The following is a 20,223-nucleotide window of genomic DNA, read 5'->3' on the forward strand; positions in this document are numbered from 1 at the left end:
TGTCAGGTAATGCAGATACGTCAACCCTCTGCCCTCTCCAGGCTCATGACTGTTAGTTAACCTCACCTTGGCACACGAAAACCATGTGGGGAATCAGGTACAAAAACACTCTTCAGTCTTGAAATCACTGACGTCTTCAAGGTCACATTTGGTGACTTCAATATCTGTTTCACAGCTGCAGTTCCATGTTTGGGTCAGATGGTGATAAATGAGGGTGTAACTTGTTGGTAATTCCTTCTCTGTCTTCCTAAACATTTTGTTTCTTAGGAAGCTGATGCTGCTATGAACATATTGGATAATACTGAATTTGCAATATTCTGCTTTCCAGATGTAAATGTTTGTATTTAAAATTGCTAAGACTGCGATGCAATAAATATATCCATGTAAAAGTTTGCCTCAAAGCATGATTTTTTTTGTGCTCTTCCGATACAGTGATGTGTATTGTGTTAGTGAAGGAGCTGGGACTGCCTGGTTAGGAAAAATGCTGGGGGTGGAGACCCCCAGGTGTCAATACAGCACTGTTCCCTAGTCACATAACTGGGGACAAACCTGTCATTTGTGTGTTCAAAAGGGTATGAATCTACAGAGTAACAATACCATGATACTTGTTTTTTAGAGATGCAGGAGGGAAGTGAACTTCACGTTGATAAATGTAACCACCAGTGGCCTGATCACTCAAAGGTCTGTTACCTTAGTGTGTGTTCCACAGTGCTAGCAGATGTTTTCCAGAACCTGAGGAGGTCCAGAGCCAGCATCCCAGCGTCTGCTCCAGAGTGTGCATAGCCAGTGACTTCCAGGATCCTTTCTAATCCCATGGTAAGTGATGCTGATACATTTGGATCAGAAATGTTTTTTTAGGGAGAAATTCTTCTTTGTGAGGGTGGTAAGGCTCTGTCACAGGTTGTCCAGAGCAGCTGTGGCTGCTCCATCCCTGGGAGTGTCTAAAGGCCAGGCTGGATGGGGCTTGACCAACCTGGGATGTGGAAGGTGTCCTTGCCCTTGGCTAGAAGGAGTAATGCCCATTGCAACCTGGGAACTGTGGGATCAACAGGTGCTCCCTTTCTGTGCAGGGACCTGATCCCGGGAACCCCATCCCAGGCTGGAGGGGTGCTTGGGAGATTTTCAGGGCTCTAGAATTGTCCCTTCCATGGGCACTAAATGCTCCAGAAAGTTTGTCCAAACACTCCCCTGTGTGCTACAGCCCTTCAGGCTTCTCTTTATTCCGCTGGGACTCTCAGCCAGAGCCTCTCCCTATGTCCGGGCAGCGCAGCCACGGAAGCGCCAGGCGTGCTCTACCGAGCAGGAATCCGCTGGTGCTCCCGCCGGGAAAAACGGGAGAGTCGGGCTCACCGGAGGTACCCCCAGCCGTGCGGGGCTGCGGGAACGGGCCGGGCCCTTCCCGGTCACTCTCCCGATCCCGGCCTGGAGCCGCCGCGGCGCCGCCGGGCCCGCGCCCCGCCAGGGGGCAGCAGCGGGCAGGGAAACCCCGCGGCGGCCGTGAGGGGACTGAGGGGGCGGAGGGGAGAGCTCGGGGCAGCGGGGCCGCGCACACCGCCCGGGGAGCCGCTCCTGGAGGAACCGAGTGTGCCTGAATGTGTCTGTGTGTGTCTGTCTGTGTCCGAGTGTGTCTGTGTCCGTGTGTGCCTGAATGTGTGTCTGTCTGTGTCTGTGCTCCCCATGCTTCGCACGGCCCAGGTCAGGCCCCGGGCGCTGCCTCTCCCTGCCTTGTGAGCAGTATTTGCTCAGCATCATCTCTCCCTTTGCAACAGGCCGAAGTTTCCCCCTAAAAACAGCCCTGGAGTCACTGGGACAGAGTCCTCACACAGTCACAGAATCACTGAGGCTGGAAAAGACCTCCAGGATAATCGAGTCCAGTCTGTGGCTGATCCCCACCTTGTCAGCTAGACCAGAGCATGGAGTGCCACATCCATCATTCCTTGAACAGCTCCAGGGACAGTGGCACCTCCCTGGGCAGCCCTCACCTCCAGCTCAGGGCTGATGACATGCACTGCTCCAAGCTTAGTCCCTGTGCGTTGGCTTAGGTGCATCTCTGCAAGTTAACTTCTGGTCAAAGGGAACTCCATGGAGGGCAAAACATCACAGGGAACGTCTGAAGACGTTGCAGGGAGGCAGCACTTGGTGGAGAAAAGCAAAAACCACTGCCAGGCCAAGCAGGAGTGACAGCACAGCTCTGCCAGGGAACTCCTGTGTATAGGAGCAGAGCAGTCCTGTATCTGTCCAGCAGAGATGAGGCTGTGGCAGGAGGAAACACTGGCTGTGGGAGGAGTGCAGGAGCTGGTGCCGGGTCTGCTGGAACACATCGGGAAATAGCGTCTGCTGGCACTGCTGCCCAGGCTGTAAAGCAGCACTCTGAGGGTGTCCTTACCTTGTCATATATTTATGGGCAGAAATCACAAATAATTTATAAACAATGATGCAGTGAAGTAAATCCTATAAAATACTGTTGTTTCAGAATGTGGGTGCTTTGGTAGAGTTATGTGTAAATGCACCAGAGCAGGCTGGAAGAAGGAAACCAGCCCCTCACTGTCCTGCCCTCCAGGGGATGAGGCCCAAGCTTGGTACGTTTTTTCCATCAGAGCGTGGTCAATGGAACAATTGTACAACATGTTGATCAGGAAAAGGATGTGGGAGCTTAAGTGGAAAACCTGATGCTATCGTGGTAATGGCAGAGAGCAGCAGGAAGGATGGCAAACAGGATACTCACCACGCTGAGAGGAAAGAGCTCAAAGTGATGCTGGGGCTGCAGGGCTGGAGTCAGCCAGGGTCTGTTTTGTGAGCTGGGACAAGCTGGACCAGAAAGCAGAACGTTCCTGATCTTGCACTCCTCTGCTGGGAACAAGGGCTCCTTGCCGATTCTTTTGGGAAAAGTGAGCAACTGTTAGGCAATGTCCCAAAGCTGGTAAAAAAACATCAGGAGAAAAACTTACAGTTGCCTTGGAGGCTTGGAAATGAGAGCAGTGGGAAGCTGGACAGAGGGGTGGGGGATACTCTTGGCAGGACCTCCTTGCATCCAGAGCATAAATGTGAGAGCAGGGAAATGGCTTTTAGTTGTCTTCTTTTGGAAGAGTGTCTCCCAGGGAAGGGATCCCATATGGAATAAGGAGCAGTTAGTGTACGTGGGACAGTTACTGACTGTGTGTTTGGGTGAGGGGCACCAGCTGTGTTTGCTTCTGAAATTGCCTGTGCTTGTAGTGTTTTGAAAACCAGGTGTTTAAAAAGTTTATATCTCAGCTGGGCAGAGTATGCTGGTCCAAAGGCAGATGTGTCACCCCCGGTGGGCTCTGGTTCCCTTCCTATGTCGTGAGGGCTGGCAGGTGATGTTGCAGCATTGAAGTGATACTGGTGGTGGAGTCAAGGTGCACAGAAACAGTTTGTTGATGTAACTTTCCCTAAAATCAGCCCAGAGGTGTGAATTGGAATCAGCCCCAGGCCCCTCCTGTTTGCCTTTGGAGGTGGATGTTTCAAAGTGTGTTCCTTGGTGTGTTGCTGGTGCTGCAGTAACATTTGTGTGTGTGTGTGTGTGTGTGTGTGTGTAGCCTCATTTACAAATGCTTTGCATCTGGGTTTGCCCACCCTCCTCCTGTGCTGACAGTTTTACACTGATAAGATAGTGGCTATTAATTAGTTTATTTTAAAAGCAGCCACGTGCTTGTCAGTCCTTGTTAGGTCAAAATGCTCTGAAGTCACCCATTGCTCAGCTTGGTGTTTTAATTAAAAAGACCCTTAAAAGAGGGTGGTTCTGTCTCCCTCTATTGCAGTCATGGCAAGTGTTAGTGCAGCAGTGTGCATCACTGCCAAGAGCATCCTCCACCCTGGCCTCGCATCTATTAGCGAGAGTAAACTAATGAGCAAAGAGCTGCTGCTGGTCACAATATCCTGCAAAAGGGCTTCCCAAATCTGCTGTAGGCTGACACGGAGAGATTACAAAAGGCTGCAGCCCCTGACCTCAATAAAGGCTTCAAAGGAAACTCCTGAAAAGTTTTTGCTGCCCAGAAATGAAATCTTCCTGGTAGTGTAGCACTTTAATAGCCAAAACTACGCCAAGGCTTCTGCTGACTGGGTGAAACAGTGTCTTTGTTTCGCATGTGAATGCGGTTCTGTAAAGCCTTTTTTTGCTCCATTTATTAAAAAAAAAAAAAAAAAGACTTGAGGCTTACATGATGAAGGTACATCTTACTCAGGCAGCCACCTGCAGTGACCCAGTTGGGCAGGGTGTGAGGGCAGGAGGGGAGCAAGAGCCACACAGGTACCAGTCCCTGTGATGGGCTGGGATGCTGAAATCCCAGCTCCCAAAGAGAGAGAGGACAAGGGCATGCAGTGACAGGACAAGAGGGGAATGGCTCCGTGCTGAAAGAGTAAATTGAGGTTAGATATTAAAGAGAAATTCTTGGCTGTGAGGGTGTTGAAGCCTTGGCACAGCTTGCTCAGAGAAGTTGTGGCTGCCCCATCTCTGGAAGGGTTCAAGGCCAGGCTGGATGGGACTCTGACAAATCTGCTCTGGTGCAAAGTTGGTTGGTTGGCAGGAGGGTTGGTATTAGATGATATTTAAGGTCCCTTCCAACCCAAAGCATTCCATGATTCTGTGATTCCATGAAGACCCTGGGGAAATCAGCAACTGCTTAGGCACCCACATTTGCTGCGAGTCCGGCCCTGGAACAGGAGCAGAGAAACCATTCCGGGAAGCCCGGGTGGGAGGTGACAAGGACAGGAGTGCGATCCGATCCGCGGGACTGCTCCGGGGCGCAGGCTGCGGAGCTGGCACCGCCGGGGCTCCGGGGCACAGGCCGCAGAGCTGGCACCGCCGGGGCTCCGGCTGTTCCCCTCTCCGCAGCTCTCCGTGCCGGGCTGTGCTCCATCACTCACCGGGTCATTTCTTTGCCCGGCACCGTTTGCCTCTTGTCAGGCTGCGAGTGCTGAAGGCAGAGACAGAGCCGCGCTCTGCCTGCGCGCTGGACCGTGCTCTGCTGGCCGTCACTGCCGGGGCCGGGAGCCGCCGCCGCGGAGATGCTGAATGCTGGGGAGAGGGGAGAGCGGGGCAGCTCACCCGGCCAGTGCCGTTTGTGCCTAATTAAGTTAAAACCTGTCATCCTGTCTCTCCTCCTGCCTGCAGCCAGCCCGAGGCCTCGGCCAGGCGCCGTGGGCAGCTGACCCTCATCACTACGGCCGCCCCGTGGGGCAGGGCAGGGAGCTCCCATCATTTTTCCAACTCTTTTTCATTTGCGGATATTTGAGATTTCCCATGTACTGCGAGCCCCAGCACAGAGAATGGAAGGTGACGAGCACCTGGTGTGGTTCACCCACATCCCAAAGGCAATGTCCCTGGGACACGACTCAGGTATGACTGCTGGCAGTCAGCAGCTCCCTTTGTCTGACCAGAGCCACCTTCCTGGGAACGAAAGCGGCTCTGTGACTGTTGTGTGTATATGAGAGAAATGTGGCAAATGGCCCAGCACCAGGTAGAGGAATTTATGCACATCAGACTGGGCTGGAAAACCACTTGGAGGCCAGGTCAGGAAGCTCAAGGTGGAGAGACGCTTCCTCAATTCCTTTACACACCTCAGGGGGACTTGGGAGGATGTACTCTCCTGTCAGAAGGTGGAGGGACAAGGGGCAGAGGCAGGTAGGGAGAAAACAGAAAGAACCAAATTTCCCGGCTTTTAGAGGTTTAACCCTTAGTGCTCTCCAATCCTGGATTTTGTTTCCAAATCAAAGATGGGGAAAGATTTTGGTAACCTTATAGTATCACCAACAGTTTGTTAAAAGACTAATTGCCAAGTAGCTTATGCATGTGGGACCATTAGTAATTCTGTAGCTATGCAAATTAAAACAGTGATGTATGATTTATAGCTTTAATAATGTTCTGAAGGCTCTTAAATTTTAATCACTTGCAACATCCTTTTTAATATTCAATTACTTTATTAACTAATTAGGTCACTTGCTGAAAAAGCACATAAGGCTGGTACTATTTTAATACCAGCTGAACATCACAAAATACCTTTGAAATGGTGTAAATGGTTTATTTATTTTAAATAGATCATTAAAATGCTGTAATTAATAAATCAATTACAGAAAAAAAGACAATAAATTGATAGATGCCATATCACAATGGTAGTGGCTTCTCTGCTTACTTTGTAAATGTTCACAGAGATGCTGAACTTGGTGAACATGGCCACTGAGGCACCTTCCTGGATAATTCGTATTCAGCTGCAGGGATAAGGCTTGAGATATGCTTGCTTCATTATAGATGCTTTTTGTATGGATTTAGCTTTCTGATTGATAAAAGCTCCACAAATGACCTTGAAAAGTGAAAGCAGTTTTCAAGTGCTTTCAAAGTGACGGCCCTCCTTTGCCTCGTGCTCTTTTGTCTGCCTCAAAAAAGATAAACCCCTGGCAATCTGCGAGCGCTGGGCTGAAAGGGAGAGCTCCGGGGAGGGCAGTGGGCGGCTCCCCCGTGAAATAACCAGGGAACACCCTTGACCGACCTGCTCCCCTCACCGTGCACAGCCCTTCCTGCTGCCCAGGGGCTGTGGCACTGCCGGAGGGAGGTGAGGAGAGAAAATTCCAGCCCGGCTGTAGTGCAGAGGTTCACTCCTCTCCTTTACACCAAGCCTTGAAGTAAAACTTCAATGGTCAGAAGTTAAACTTGTCACCAGGGTGGCTGCAGCTCTGAAAGGGACTTTGAGTAATACACTGTCTTAAAACTAAGGGTAAGACAAACACTGTTCTAGGAATTAAGTCAATCTTATTAACAGATTTTGGTTTAAATTATATTGATGTGATGATGCAAAGTGCAAATTTTCTCTCTTGAGTAGCTGCTAGTAAGATCTGCAGTAATTACAGAGCACTCATCTTCCCATTTTAACTTCTCTTGCTTCCATTTTCTTGTAACAAAAACCTGTAAATCTGGGAGCAAAAAACTTTGTGGTAGAATTTCTGCTAAACTGAAGACTGCTCTTTATAACTGAGCTGCACAGAGAACTACTCCAAATCCCAATTTATAGAGTTTCCTGGGAACTGAAACATACACGGTGTAAGTCTGGCTCTAAAGCAGAGTCCAGGGGAGGTACCACACTGTTATTCCAGGTCCCCGAACCCAAAAATAAATGCTGCCCCTATCCCAGGGGTGCCTGCAGCCCAGCTCTGCTGCAGCTGACAGTGCCCTGTTCCAGTAGTGATGCTTGAGCTGCAATAATGGATTTTCTCTTAGGAAAATGCTACCTAGGTGCCATTTCTGAACTGCTGTGCGTGGCCACTGCCTGGGGTGACCATCCCAGAAAAGGAAGGACCCACTGCACTAACACAGGCTGTGCAGAAAGGATAGAGACCCCCAGAATAAATCCAATTCACATTTTATGGAAGCTGCCACAGGAAACAAAGGTGCAGAACAACTGTAAGGTACCAAATGCTGGTACAGCTCGGGACAACATATGAGCTTCCCACCTTGGAACAAGCACAGATACAACTCTAGAGGGGTCAGAGATACCTGTACAGTCACATGAGGTCACTGTCACTGTTTTGAGGGGATTTATTTCACCCTACAACAATTCTGTTGTACAACACAGCTCAGGGGCTGTTCTGAGCCTCCTTACAAAGCCCCAGGTCTCAGTCAAATCGGTGCATTTTTATCACATTCCTGTAACTTCTCCCCAGTCGTTTATTCACGTGAGCGATTCCTGTGTCGCTCCAATCATTTGTGTGGGAAACCCCACATCCTCCTGTGTCAGACCCAAACAGACACAACTGCAAACAAAAGGCCACCACCAGTGCCTCAAACCCAGCGGGTACCAGGAGAAATGAGGAGGCCAAAGGTGGCAGCAGCGCCCGCAGAGCTCGGCGGGCCCGGCCCTGTCCCTGCCCGTGCTGGAGCCGCTTTTCCGCCCTCTCCGCCGCGGAGCCGCCGTTAACCTCCCCGGCTGGATTCAATGTGACAGTGACACTTCACAGCACATTGCATCCAATCTCATTTGAAGCTGACAAAGATTGTTTCTGTTTTATATCTATTGGTTTATTAATGGCCTACAGCCTCTTAAGCAGATGCATATTCATTAGATAGCCAGCTGTTAGGAGGTTCCCAGATGTCGAAAGTAGCTCTGTCTTGGTATACATTCTTTTTTTTCCCTTCTCATGAAACAAAGTAATTGTAGCTCGATTAAAGAACCAGTTAATTACTGAGCCAGTACCTTATGGCATAATTAAAAAAAAAATCTGGAAATTTGTGAGGAGTAAAGACATTTTTAAAAACACACATGAGCTGAACCTTTACTGTGTTGTATAAATGCAGGATTTACCTAGAAAAAGAGACTGGATTACTCCATGTAAAGAACCCTCAGCTGCAGAATCCAGGGATACACTGAGTTTTGCAAAGGCACTTTAATTAATTTTCCCCATTCTGCAGATTTTTTCGTACCTCTTATCATTCCTTAGGTGAATAGTGGATGCAGAAGCACATAAGAAATGAAAATTAGACACATCTCACTTTTAAAAGGTCATTTTACACGGAGAAGAAAAATTCCATGGCATCCCAGCTAGATAAAACTGTGACCGGATCATTGAACAAGCTGTAGAGATTGACCTACAAATTCTAGGGACCATCCTTCTGAGTCTCACAACATTAACCCAGCTCACCGAGATGTCTTTGCAAATTCTTTGCTCCAAGCTCTAAAAGCAGCTCCCAGGAGCAGGGCTATCACCACCACCCACAGGAAGCCCTTTGCCCATGGAAATGTTTAAAACATTGAACTCAGTTCCAAGTCCATGGGATCTGGGCAAAAGAGGTTCCTGGGGATTGTGGTTTCTGGCTAACTGCACACAGCAACAGCCCCACTCTGTCCCAAGAAGGAGCTGCACTTCCATCATTGGGAGAGAAAGAAGAGGTTGAAATTCTGAAACAACTGAAAACCTGAAAAAAATCTAAATTTTAGTCAGTGACACCTTGGAATAAAACTTGTGAGGAAGGAAAAAAATTAAAATCAAAAGTGCCCTCAGCATGAAAAGCCTTAACCAGAAGGCAGCAATGGCAGTATAAAATGTCATCTGCTGTGAGTGTGTTTACAGGCGAGCACAGAGGAACATGGAGGCAATTTTGTAGAGTGACTCCTGGAGCAAAGGCCTCTGAGAATAAAAGTGTCTTTAGATATTTGTTATCCTGTTATAGCTGGTATCACCTTGAGTATACAATGCCTGCCTGCATTATGTAAACACTTCATTGATAAATCCCTCCCCCACCTCCCCTAAGCTGTGTCAGACTGTTCTTAGCTGACAGATAGAGCTGAAACAGATGCTGCTATAAATACCCTTGTTTAGCTGTTTTGAATATAATTTCTTTTGTAGAACATGGTGGATGCTCTAGTTATCATTGAACTTGCACCTGTGCTGGAATTTATAACTCCTTTTTACACATCAAGATGCATTTTTTAATGATTCTATTAAAAAACCAAACACAGAGTTGAATTCTGCTGCCCTTTTCTCCCCTTCTGAAGTAGAGACAAACTTTACTAAGGATTGCACTCATTCTAATTTAACTCTTTTAAAGTTTAGAAGCTACAGAATCCAGAGGTGCTAAAAGTTTAACTCTCAGGACCAAACACACAATTAATTTACAGAATAATGTAATTCCATATATTAAATTCTGTGTTTCTATATTCAGATATACAACACCCAGCCAGCCAAACTCTTCTGGAGAGATCACAGGTACAGCTGGACCTGGCTTCAAAAATGAAGAAAGCAGTTGTACTAACACAGCAGCAAGACTTTGAATTCTATAATGCAGCAGTTGATAACTGGCAGATCTGTCCCCATTCACGCAGTAGCTCATTGGCATTTTCACCAGGAAAGGTAATTTCTAGCTTAAAGATATTATTTGGTTCATACCTGAAATAGCAGAGATGGAAACATTTTATGGTATTTGTCTTACCATAAGAACAAGTTCAATATTGCCTTAAGCAAATACCCATTTTATATTCAGTCTTTAAATAAAGATGTAAACTACATTCTACCAAGCACTGCTACCTGTGATCCATGTGCTTGAGCTGGGGAGAAAACTTGCAGGCTCTCATCACTGCAGAAAAGATGCACAGGGATGCACCTGGCCCACATTCTGAAGAATCTTTCCAGAGTTTCTTTTCTGATGTTTGTTTTGGCTTGAAGGACTTTGTTCTCACCCACCTGCAGAGGACCTGGCTGGCTGACAAAGCTGCTCCTCACACTCCACACACTCCCTGTTTCATAGGGAGGGTATTGACCCATGGGATGAGCAGAGATCAGGTCACCCATACAGCTGTTCCCTGAGCCAGGGCACCCTTGACTGAGGTGGAACAGGCACGACCACAAAGACCCACCTAAAGGGACCACATTTTCTGCTGGAGTCACTCCAACCCCCGACAAATCTGCTTTGTTATCACCAATATCAATTAGAAGCAAAACCAAGGGTTCATCTGAAGAGATGTGAACAACCTGAACAGGAACATGGGTCCTTCAATTCAGAGCTATTTCACTGGCCAAACCCACCTCAGAAGGACAACATGAGAAACACTCATCCTATTCATGCCAAAGGAGGATTGAGAGGCACCGCACCCTCCAGCATGACAGGGAAACAACACTGACTCCAGGTTTAGCTTTCCCCAGCCCCATCTCCCAGTCCTTCCCACCTCAATTCTGCATACATTGAACCAGTCTGAGCCTTCCCATCTGTTCCAACGAGAGGGTTTGAAGATGATTATTCCAAATAAGTGTAAAGGTTTCAGAACAGGAACCAGAGCCATCTCTCCTACTCAGCCGTTGAAGGCTGCCTTGATTACTTTGATGTAACAACACTTGAAAGCTCCTATTCTTTGAAACTAATTTAAACACATTGAATTGTTGAAAGATTAAAAACCGCAGTCAGCTAATTACACTCACTCTCATCTCTTATTCAGCAAATGAATCACTTTTCATTACCACTTAGCTGAAGTACATGAATTTCTGCCTAATTAGAAATGTTGTAGATGGAGCATTAGCAAGGCTGGAGCGGGTCAGGATATCTTGCCTGCTTCATTTTTAATTCCTAACGGTAAAGCCAGATAGGAAAGGCTTCAGATAAGAAGTCATTAAACAATTTTAAATTATTTATAAAAATTACTTTGCCCAAATTATAATTATTTTTTTTCCCAAATGCTCTCATAAACGTCAAACGGAATGAAAGGAAAAGCAGCCCAACATTGATTTTAATGAACATTTTAATGTTATGTATAACAGAACATTATGAATACAATGGAAACAAAGTTTTATCAATTTAATAATAAAAAAGAAATCCAACATAAGAAAAGGGAGGCAATAAATTTCATACCTATAGTATAGTGCTTATTCTTAACAATATTCCCAGCTTGTGAATATAACAATGTATTTGTGTTCCAGATTCTAAAATCTTGATTCATGTGAACTTAAATGCAGAATTACAGAAGAAAAAACAAAACCCCCCAAAACCTTAATTCACTCTTTTGCTTTCAGTAAATCAGTAAAATCTTTGACTGCTACAGGTCTCCTTTATTAATATATATATTTTTTTACTCCTCTATTGGATTCCACAGCTGCTAATGCCATATTTACAGAAAAGAATCACCAAGTGTTGTATAAAAGTCAGGATCCAATGCCATTGGATTAAGTTAGGTTCAGATTTACATCACTGAAGTGTGATTCACCTGCTGCTGATGCCCTAAACCAGTGGCTCCTCAGGGACATTGGTGCTACAAAGGATGCCAAGTGCCACTGGAACAGAACTCCAGGAAAGTGCATTTTCTGGAGTTTTCTGAAAGGAAACCTTCCAGCTGTCTTGGATAAAGCTTCTCCCAGACTTGCATGGGATATCAGTTGTAACATTAGAAGCAGGTTAAGACCCCAAAAATCTGTTGATCACCAAATTGCTGAGAGAGAATTTTTACAATAAAAATTTGGGTAATACAGCAGTGTGGCTGGAACATTAGCAAAAGTATATATACATTCCCAGTCCCTTTGAATTAGCCATAGTATGTAAGCCATATGTATGCCATTTTTGGACAAAAATATATATTCTTATAAAAAACTGATCATAGTACTTGAGTGACTTCACAATTGTGGACTCAGTGGTAGTAAAAGGAATGATCCAATCATGACAAAGCGATCAGGGAGAGGGGGAAAAGAAAATCAAAGCTCTTCAAGAAAAAGAAAAGTATAAAATTAGATTCAAACATTTTTACCCAGTCCCCAATCCAGTCTTCCATCAAGTCTCAAAGTTAAAATCGGTTCTTCTACGTAGGAAAGGTTTTTTGATGGTCTTAATACAAATTATTTTGCAAAATCATCCAACACATTCCTTAGAAGAATCTCTGACCTCTCCAGAATTTGAACACTAGTTATTTCAACACTTAGAAAATAGCTTTTGGTTCTTTATGTAGACACTTTAACTGATAAAGAAAAAAAAAATTGATCAGTGTTTCCCATCCCTTCCCCAGCTATATTTGTGCAGCTAAAAATCCTTCATTCGGTCTGCCCATTTATTTTATTTTAATCTCATTTTATTTATTTATTTTACAATCTTTATTTGCTAAAATTGGCAAAATTTGCAAAGGCATCTTGCTTGGGTTGTACAGTCCCAGGAGTCAGAGAGGTCATAGCCATGTTGGGTACCCCCATTCCTATTGTGCCCATTCCTGTGGCGGGCACTCCCATGTTCATGCCCATCATTCCCTGGTTCATCAAGGGTGCAGGGGCCATGGAGGCCATGCCCATGGTGCCTGACATCACCCCGGGCACTGCCAGCCCCACGGGCCCTCCCAGCAGGGCACTGCTCTGTGCCCTCACAGGCATCATGCTGGGCTGGGGGCTGAGGTTCACAGCTGCAAAGTTCTGCGTTATCACATTCATCGGTTGTTGCATATCTGCAAAGATAAGAGCACAAAAATCACTGAGTGCAACCTCTCATATGGAAAGAGCTCTTGTGATTTAAGGAACTTGTGTGGTCACTGCTGTGAACGTGGATATGATGGCCAGGCCTGAAGATATTTGCTGATTTGAACACAAGGAGGAATCTCTATGGCCAGGCCTGCAGCTACTTCCTGATATGGACATCAGGAGGAATTTCTTCACTGAAATGGTGGTCAGGCATGGGAAGGGGCTGCCCAGGGATGTCTGGAGTCCCCATCCCTGGAGTTGTTCAAGGAAGGTCACTGGATGGGGCACTCAGGGCTCTGGGCCTGGGTGACAAGGTGGGGATGGGTCACAGGTTGGACTCAGCAAACCCTGAGGTCTTTTCCAACCTTAATGATTTTATGATTCTATTGCCCTTCTTACCATATTTTCTGCAGGAAGACTAAGAAAGCTTCTACAGAAGGTATGAGTATCATTGTATACCAATAAATATTCTAGAGAAGTTCTAAAGATTAGGAAGCCAAAAGTCAAGATACAGCCATGGTGCAAGCTCTACAGCAGAACCTGCACAGACACAGCCTCCTGACACACCAATCTCCATTTAAAGAACACTTGTGTCACAAGGTCACTGTGGTTTATGAAACAAGTATGACTAAAGGAAGGAAAAGAGAAGACTTGGATCTCAGGGACAGCCTATGGAACACAGACAGGGCTCAGTGTGCATAACAGTGCAATGATCACTTACTCTGTTGCTGCATCATGGTATTAAGCGATGGCTGTTGGGGTTTGGAAGGCTGCATCCCAGGTACTAAATTGTCCAAACTGATATTTACACTGGGATCTGACCAAGTTGAGGGTAGAGTTTTGCTTGCATTTTTCTGGACCATCTCTGTCCTTGCATTATAAAGTGAGTTAGGCTTCGGCATCATTGGGTTCACGCTTTGCAGAGGCTAAAAAAGAAAAGTTTGTTGGGATTCACTTGAAACAATTTATTGGTAAGAAATAACTGAACAAGAAGTATTTAGTTTTCCACAGAAGATAATAAAACCCACAAAGCCATGAACTTTATCTCTTCCAAAACAGGGCTGCCAGGTGCTGCTCCACAGTTAGATTAGAAGATTATTTGTAAGCAGAGGGCAAGTCCCACATCAATGTGGAGTGACAGTGACCAGCAGCAGCCAAGTTTTGAACTCAACCATGCTGATTCTTTCTTCCTAATACCAAGATGATCCCTTACAGTTTCCAAACCACTCTCCACTGCAGCAGGCACGTCTGTATTTTGGAGAACGGACCAGGCTGGAAATTTCTAACATTCTGTGGAGAATGCCCTTACACTACCAAACTCAACTGCTACAAAAAAGCAGCTACACTTCCTAGAGGAATGAGACCCATCTTCAAGAAGAGATTTTCTGTTTAGGATGCAATTGAAACATTTTTGACAAAATGCTGATCCCATCTTAGTGACCAGGTCTAATGCATTCCAGGAGAGGAATGCATTCATTTTCAAAGCTGTGATTAAGGAGAAGAAGGTCATTAGCAAACTGTAGCAATAGCAGCATACCTGTGACCTGGACATGGGTAAACTGACACCCACAGAATTGGAACTCATCATGGAGAAATTCATGCTTTGTGAGGAGGTCATGGTTGTCTGAGAGGGTCCCATCAAATCAAACAGATCCATAGAATTGGAAGCAGCTGAAGGCTGGCCCGGAGCTGGCTGTGAGCCACTGAAGAGCTCTAGAGCTGGCTGCTGTGCTGTGCTGCTGAAGAGCTCTCCAGATGAAGCACTGGCACAAGGAGAAGCTTGGTTGAAGGCACTCCAGTCACCAAAGTCTCCATTTCCACTTGTTGCTGTACCTGAAGAAAAGGCAACAGTGCGGGAGGAAGGAAGACAGAGAAGAAAGACAAGACTTAGAGAAAGGCACTGAGCAAATGCCATATTCCATGAACTGAAACAAATGAGAGCTGATCTGTGTCCGTCCACATTAACATCTGCAGGTAGAACCTCCATCTGGACATCACTCGCTCTCATGAATATTCCAACAATTTTAACAAGGTACGAAAGGAAACATGAAACACCCGTACACAGAAAGTAGAAGATGTTGGATAAGATGTCACCTGTGGATGCCAGGCAAGCAGGGACAGGTTTGTTTCAGTTGAAGTACAACTGGAAGATAACCTGGGGTAGACTGGGGACTACAGTCAGAACAACACTGAGAACCTGCATAATATAGATCAACCTTTTATCTTGGCATTCTGGTATTTGCAGAGAGAGCAGTTGTAAGGAACAAGCTACTGGATAAAGCAAATTCCATCATAATAAAGACAACTACATCCAAATTTGGTTGTATATAACTGTAGCTTTTTGTATAAAACTACACTGAGGGGAATAAAACTCAGAACTTTGAGAGGAGGTTGCCAGGAAAGCTTATTTGAGGTGATAAGGAATAAGCACTTCCCATCCATGGAGTGTTCATATAAAACACATTAGATTTTTAAAATTTGATTCCCGAACTAAATGCCTTGATTTGAAGCAGAAATTCAATCTTGGATCAATCATTTCTCTCAGCCGCAGCTTTGCTGAACTCTTGCAGTTCATCACTTAAAGACTGTTCCATTTCAATAGTTGGGGTTTTTGGAGACAAGTGTTAAATCAGAACACAGAACTCTGAGCTCTCTCTCTGTATTTCTCTGTGAAGGCAGAGCCAACAGCACAAGCTGTCTGTAGACACCTGCAAGGGCACCTCAGCATCACAGATGTTGTGACACAAACCAGTGAACTGAGAGTGTCAAACCTTGGAGTCAAACAGGAGGAGATGTTCCCTCCCTCAAAACATGTGTTTCCCCATTAACAGGGAAACTGTTGATTCACAGAACTGATGGGGGAAGAAAAGCTTAAAACAGCATTTAGAGAAGATGCTGAATATAAAGCAACACCATTTAAACAGCTCACAGGCTACACAGTGAATCACACTCTGAGCTTGGGCCACTGGCCAGCTCTGGTTTTTTGATTCTCCCACTGATTCACTTTTGGTACTTAGCTACATCACAAACAACAGCACTGCCATAGGAAATGAGCTTTGAGTGCTGGTGAACATTTAAATAATCTCTTGGATTTCTTTAGCTGACTGAACAGAGACTCCAAAACACAGAGCTGGGGCAGATGAATCCAGTGCCAATTTCTATTTCTTGCCCTATGCAATGGCTGCTTCCATAATCTATTCCACCCACTGATGGGTGACTGCAGCAGACTTTAACACTTTGTGTAAATATTTATCAACATACACCTTCAACCTTTAGTCATGTTTCTTTACCAACACACTACAATTTAAAGAAAAGTAGAAGAGTAAATTTATTCACAAAATCCAAGTATTGCCAACAACTTCAGTGCATGAAGTGGGCTAATATTCATTAGCTCAGGGCCTTACCAGAACATTTGCTTTGATCTTCCTCACAAAGAGGCACTATATTAGAATGTTTCAATTAGTATTACATATTAAAAATTAAAACCTACTTTAAATATTCCTGATAGATAAGTAAATGCTGAGTGTGCTCCTTCTGTGTTCAGACCTGTGCATTGAGCACCAATAATGGAAGAGGGGGTAAAAGGGAGGAGGTTTTGCCCCTTCAGTAGGACTTCAAAGATGATTAATCAACAAGGAAAAGATTTCTAGAGGGGCTTACACTGTTCAGGAATGATTAATAATTTCACAGGACTCCTTGTCCCTTGCATAATGGTGATTGGAATAGATTAATCATGTTAATGCAGATAAAGGATTATATCAATTTAGACTGTATTAACACAGGAGTTATTTGCATAGTGGGCAGCTTTGTGTTTGCAAAACATCTTGGGTTTGACTGTGAAAGCTCAAAAACCAGAGCAGTTCTTTCCTACCAAGTACACTGAAGGTCTGTTAACCAACCCAGGCCCAGCAGAGCCTTCCCAACACAGCAAAATAAAGGAGGAGATGGAAACATGCTGACTAAAAGCTGCCTCCAGGTAGATTTGCTGTTCTTTTCTCATTTTGTACCTGATCCTGCATCCTGGCTGAGAACCCCTCATCACAAACATCACTACTGCTCAAATTAACTTCACAAAGGACAGCCAGCCAGCTCTCCCCACTCCAGGGTTTTCTGCAACCCTGTAGATCCCACCAAAGGAAATTGGATCACTTTATGAGGTTTCCAAGCATATTTTATTGATTTCCAGTCTAATTTTAAGGGAAACCTTTTCAGATGGTGGCCATGTCTCCTGATAAGCTTGTCTGTCTGCAGGTAAAATGTCTGCACATGCACTGAGCCAGGCTGCATCTTCCTTCCTCCCAGAGCACTTGTGGTCCAGTTACACACACACACACTTTACCCTGGAAAGGGAAGGGACTTTCAATAATGCCACATGGCATCTCCTGCCCTCCTTCCACCCTTCAGCAGCACTGCAATCCCTACATCAATCCTACCTTGTGATGATGGGAAACTCGCTGAAGCAGCAGGTGAACTAAAATCAGCAAATCCTCCAAATAGGTCACTTGATCCACCTAGGAACAGAGAGAAACCAAAAGCTGTTACAGAACTGTGCAAAGATCCATTGCAACAACTGCATGTGGGATTTATGAAGAAAAGCTGTTCTGCACTTGACACAAGGCATTTATTGATTCTGCTCCCTAAGTCAGCTCTGTTTTCCTGTTCATCCTCACACTATGTTTGTACAAGCCTGAGCAACAATAAACTGGATTATTTCCAACTGCCTTGCAGATCTTGCAGTTGTTTTCCATGGGAAGAACTAAAACAGGCAAATTTTTGTCATCTCCAAAAATAAATTCAGAGATATTAAAAAGATTAACAGGTTTTTAACTGGGGACTGATGCTATCAGCTTGGCACTTTGTAAAATTAAAAATCTGGAAGCATAATATAAAAAGGCCAACCATTTCTATTGTATAAAAGTTAATTTATTATGCTTCCTTATGAAAAATTACATGTCACCTTATATTTAGTTTTTGTGTTATTTAAAGCATGAATGATTCTGCAATGATCTTGAATTAGGATTTCAGGGACAGAGCTTCCATGTGTGTTCATTTTTTTATAAGTTTGCTTCCTTTCTGCAGCAAGAACATTAAGTTTTCCAACTAGACATTTGTATACAGCATATAAATTATTGACTTCTGAATACAGCATAGTAACAAATTTTCACTAAAAAGATACGGCCAAGGTATAAAAGCAGAAGACTTAAGAACCATATTGTAAAGCTGATTTTTAAAATAAACTCAGAAAAGATATAAAAATCACTAGTTATGATTGCTACTGTTTTCAAGCAGGTATTCCACTGACCAGAGGAAGCCAAGAAGTTGACCTTATTTGTTTGTCCTTAAAGATTTCACCTCCAAGCAGTCCCACCCTCAGAAGAAGCTGCAGCAGTTCAATTATTTTGCTTTTAGTGTTCTGCGTACATTATATAGGTTACATCACAGCTGCTTAGCCTGCAGTGCTTAGGAGGCAGCCAGGTGGGACTGGAACATCTGTGCTGCACTCAAACACCACCAGGGACAGCTTCCAACATCTGGTGCCATTTCAGAATTGTCTTATCGCTGCAAGACATTCTGCCCCATCTGCTACTCTCAACTGGGTTAATTAAACCAGAACCATCTCCTTTTTAATAAATGGCCAGCAGTAATAAAAGGAACCATTCACTTCCTAATACATGTGTACTTGTATTTCTTTTTAATGCTATTTTACTGTAGACATTGCCAGGAAGGCGACTGCTCTTCCAAGGGGAAATGTCTTCTTGCTGAGTGTGTAGTGCAGGATATAAAACATGGGCAGAGAATGCAAGGATGGTCTCTGAATTTTCAGACACAGCACTACAGAAACTCTTTCAACACCTTTTCAAGAGGGAAACAACTCCACAAAAAGTTAAGGAATTTCTTCAACACAAATTCTGAAGTGATCTAATAAACATCTCCTGTGTGTCTATACACGTTTTATTCTGACACCCAAGAATGAAAAAGGAACAGTGAAATATCAAACTAAAAACCTGATCTGATCCTATTTATCCTGTCTACTGCAATGAACATTTTCAAGTGTTTTTTTCCCCACATATGTGCCTGCAGAGTTCAGAACAGGTTAATGGTTTCAGAGTTTATATGCTGAATAAGAAACACAGATGACACACTCCTGACCACTTGCTTGAAGGGAAAAATAAAAATCAATGCTCCCTGCTACACCCATTATCCTTGGGCTGCCTGACAGTGCCTAGGGATTAATTTAATTTTAAAAACAGAACTGAGTTCAAACCCAAAATAACCCCTTAACATCTTTGGTCAAGTTTAACTTTTCCTCCCCATCTCTTGCCTGTTTTCAAGTGAAACTGAATTTCAGAGAGAGGTGACAGAGATTAAGCTGGATATAGCAATTCTCTAAAGAAAGGTTAAAGAACCTCAGCTTAGTAACACCAAAAAGTCCTCCCAGCAGGTCTAACCAGGGATTTTACATCTCTTTTATGGCAAACAGGCACCCCCTCACATACAAACTGTGTTGCTCCAGTAAAGAGTAACCCTTTCACATCTCTGCACCTGAAAATACACAGATAAGCAAACCCTAAGTTCCCTGAATTGACATCACTTCCCTGCCAGTTCCTTCACAGGACACATCAAAGGCTGCATTTGACCCTTTCCCTCTGCCTTGCCTGACACTGGGAATGTTCCCACAGCCTGGGCTGCAAGGAGCAGTGGTCAGAACCAGTGACCTGCGTGTGAAGGACAGTGCTAATCCTCTCAACACGAGCAAGCCTCAAAGATTCCCACACGAGATCTGTCACTACAAATGAACCCTTTCCATCTGCCTGCTCAGGTCAGCAGAGGTTATTTAGCAGGACAGCTGGTAATGTGCCTCTTCTCAGCACCGTTTCTAAATGCTGCTTTGGAAAAAGGAGAAAAAAAGATTAAAAAAAGAGAAAAAAGGCTGACTACAACAATGAGCCAAACTGATGAAAGATTTAAATACACTGTAATACAGAAGCTGCCATAGTTCTGTTTGAAATATGGGCAGGTTCATTTTGAAGTGGAAACATCTATTCTCAATGGGATCTTATTTTTATAAAAGCAAAAACATTCACACTGTATATAAAACAAAAAGGGTTCGAAACCTTTCTGCCCTAAGAATTAGGTAGAAAAAAAATCAGTATTGACTTGGGATAGTGGTTCTGATCCAGGATCTTAACTTTCATGGAACTGTGGTAACTGTGATGTAAAAGATCCTTTGTACTCTTACCAATCTATTAGGAATGCACTGAAATTTAACACACTCCTAAAAAGAAACTGCATTTTGGG

The 20,223-nt window shown here is 44.5% G+C and overlaps 1 protein-coding gene across 1 annotated transcript in view; it reads right to left on the bottom strand.

Annotated features, from left to right (window-relative positions):
- Nucleotides 1-11,194: 11,194 nt before the first annotated feature.
- The window catches only part of CLINT1 (clathrin interactor 1), a 46,222-nt gene continuing 37,193 nt past the window's right edge, over nt 11,195-20,223 (bottom strand). Inside the window, exons 9-12 of the mRNA XM_058815060.1 lie at nt 17,358-17,435; nt 14,462-14,757; nt 13,646-13,850; nt 11,195-12,911 (exon numbers count right to left, since the gene is read on the bottom strand). Coding sequence (XP_058671043.1) covers nt 12,571-12,911; nt 13,646-13,850; nt 14,462-14,757; nt 17,358-17,435 — 920 coding nt within the window. The 3' untranslated portion in view covers nt 11,195-12,570. The remainder of the gene's footprint in view (nt 12,912-13,645; nt 13,851-14,461; nt 14,758-17,357; nt 17,436-20,223) is intronic.

The sequence above is a fragment of the Ammospiza caudacuta genome, chromosome 16 (assembly GCF_027887145.1).
Source record: "Ammospiza caudacuta isolate bAmmCau1 chromosome 16, bAmmCau1.pri, whole genome shotgun sequence".
In the NCBI taxonomy this organism is placed as follows: Eukaryota; Metazoa; Chordata; class Aves; order Passeriformes; family Passerellidae; genus Ammospiza; species Ammospiza caudacuta.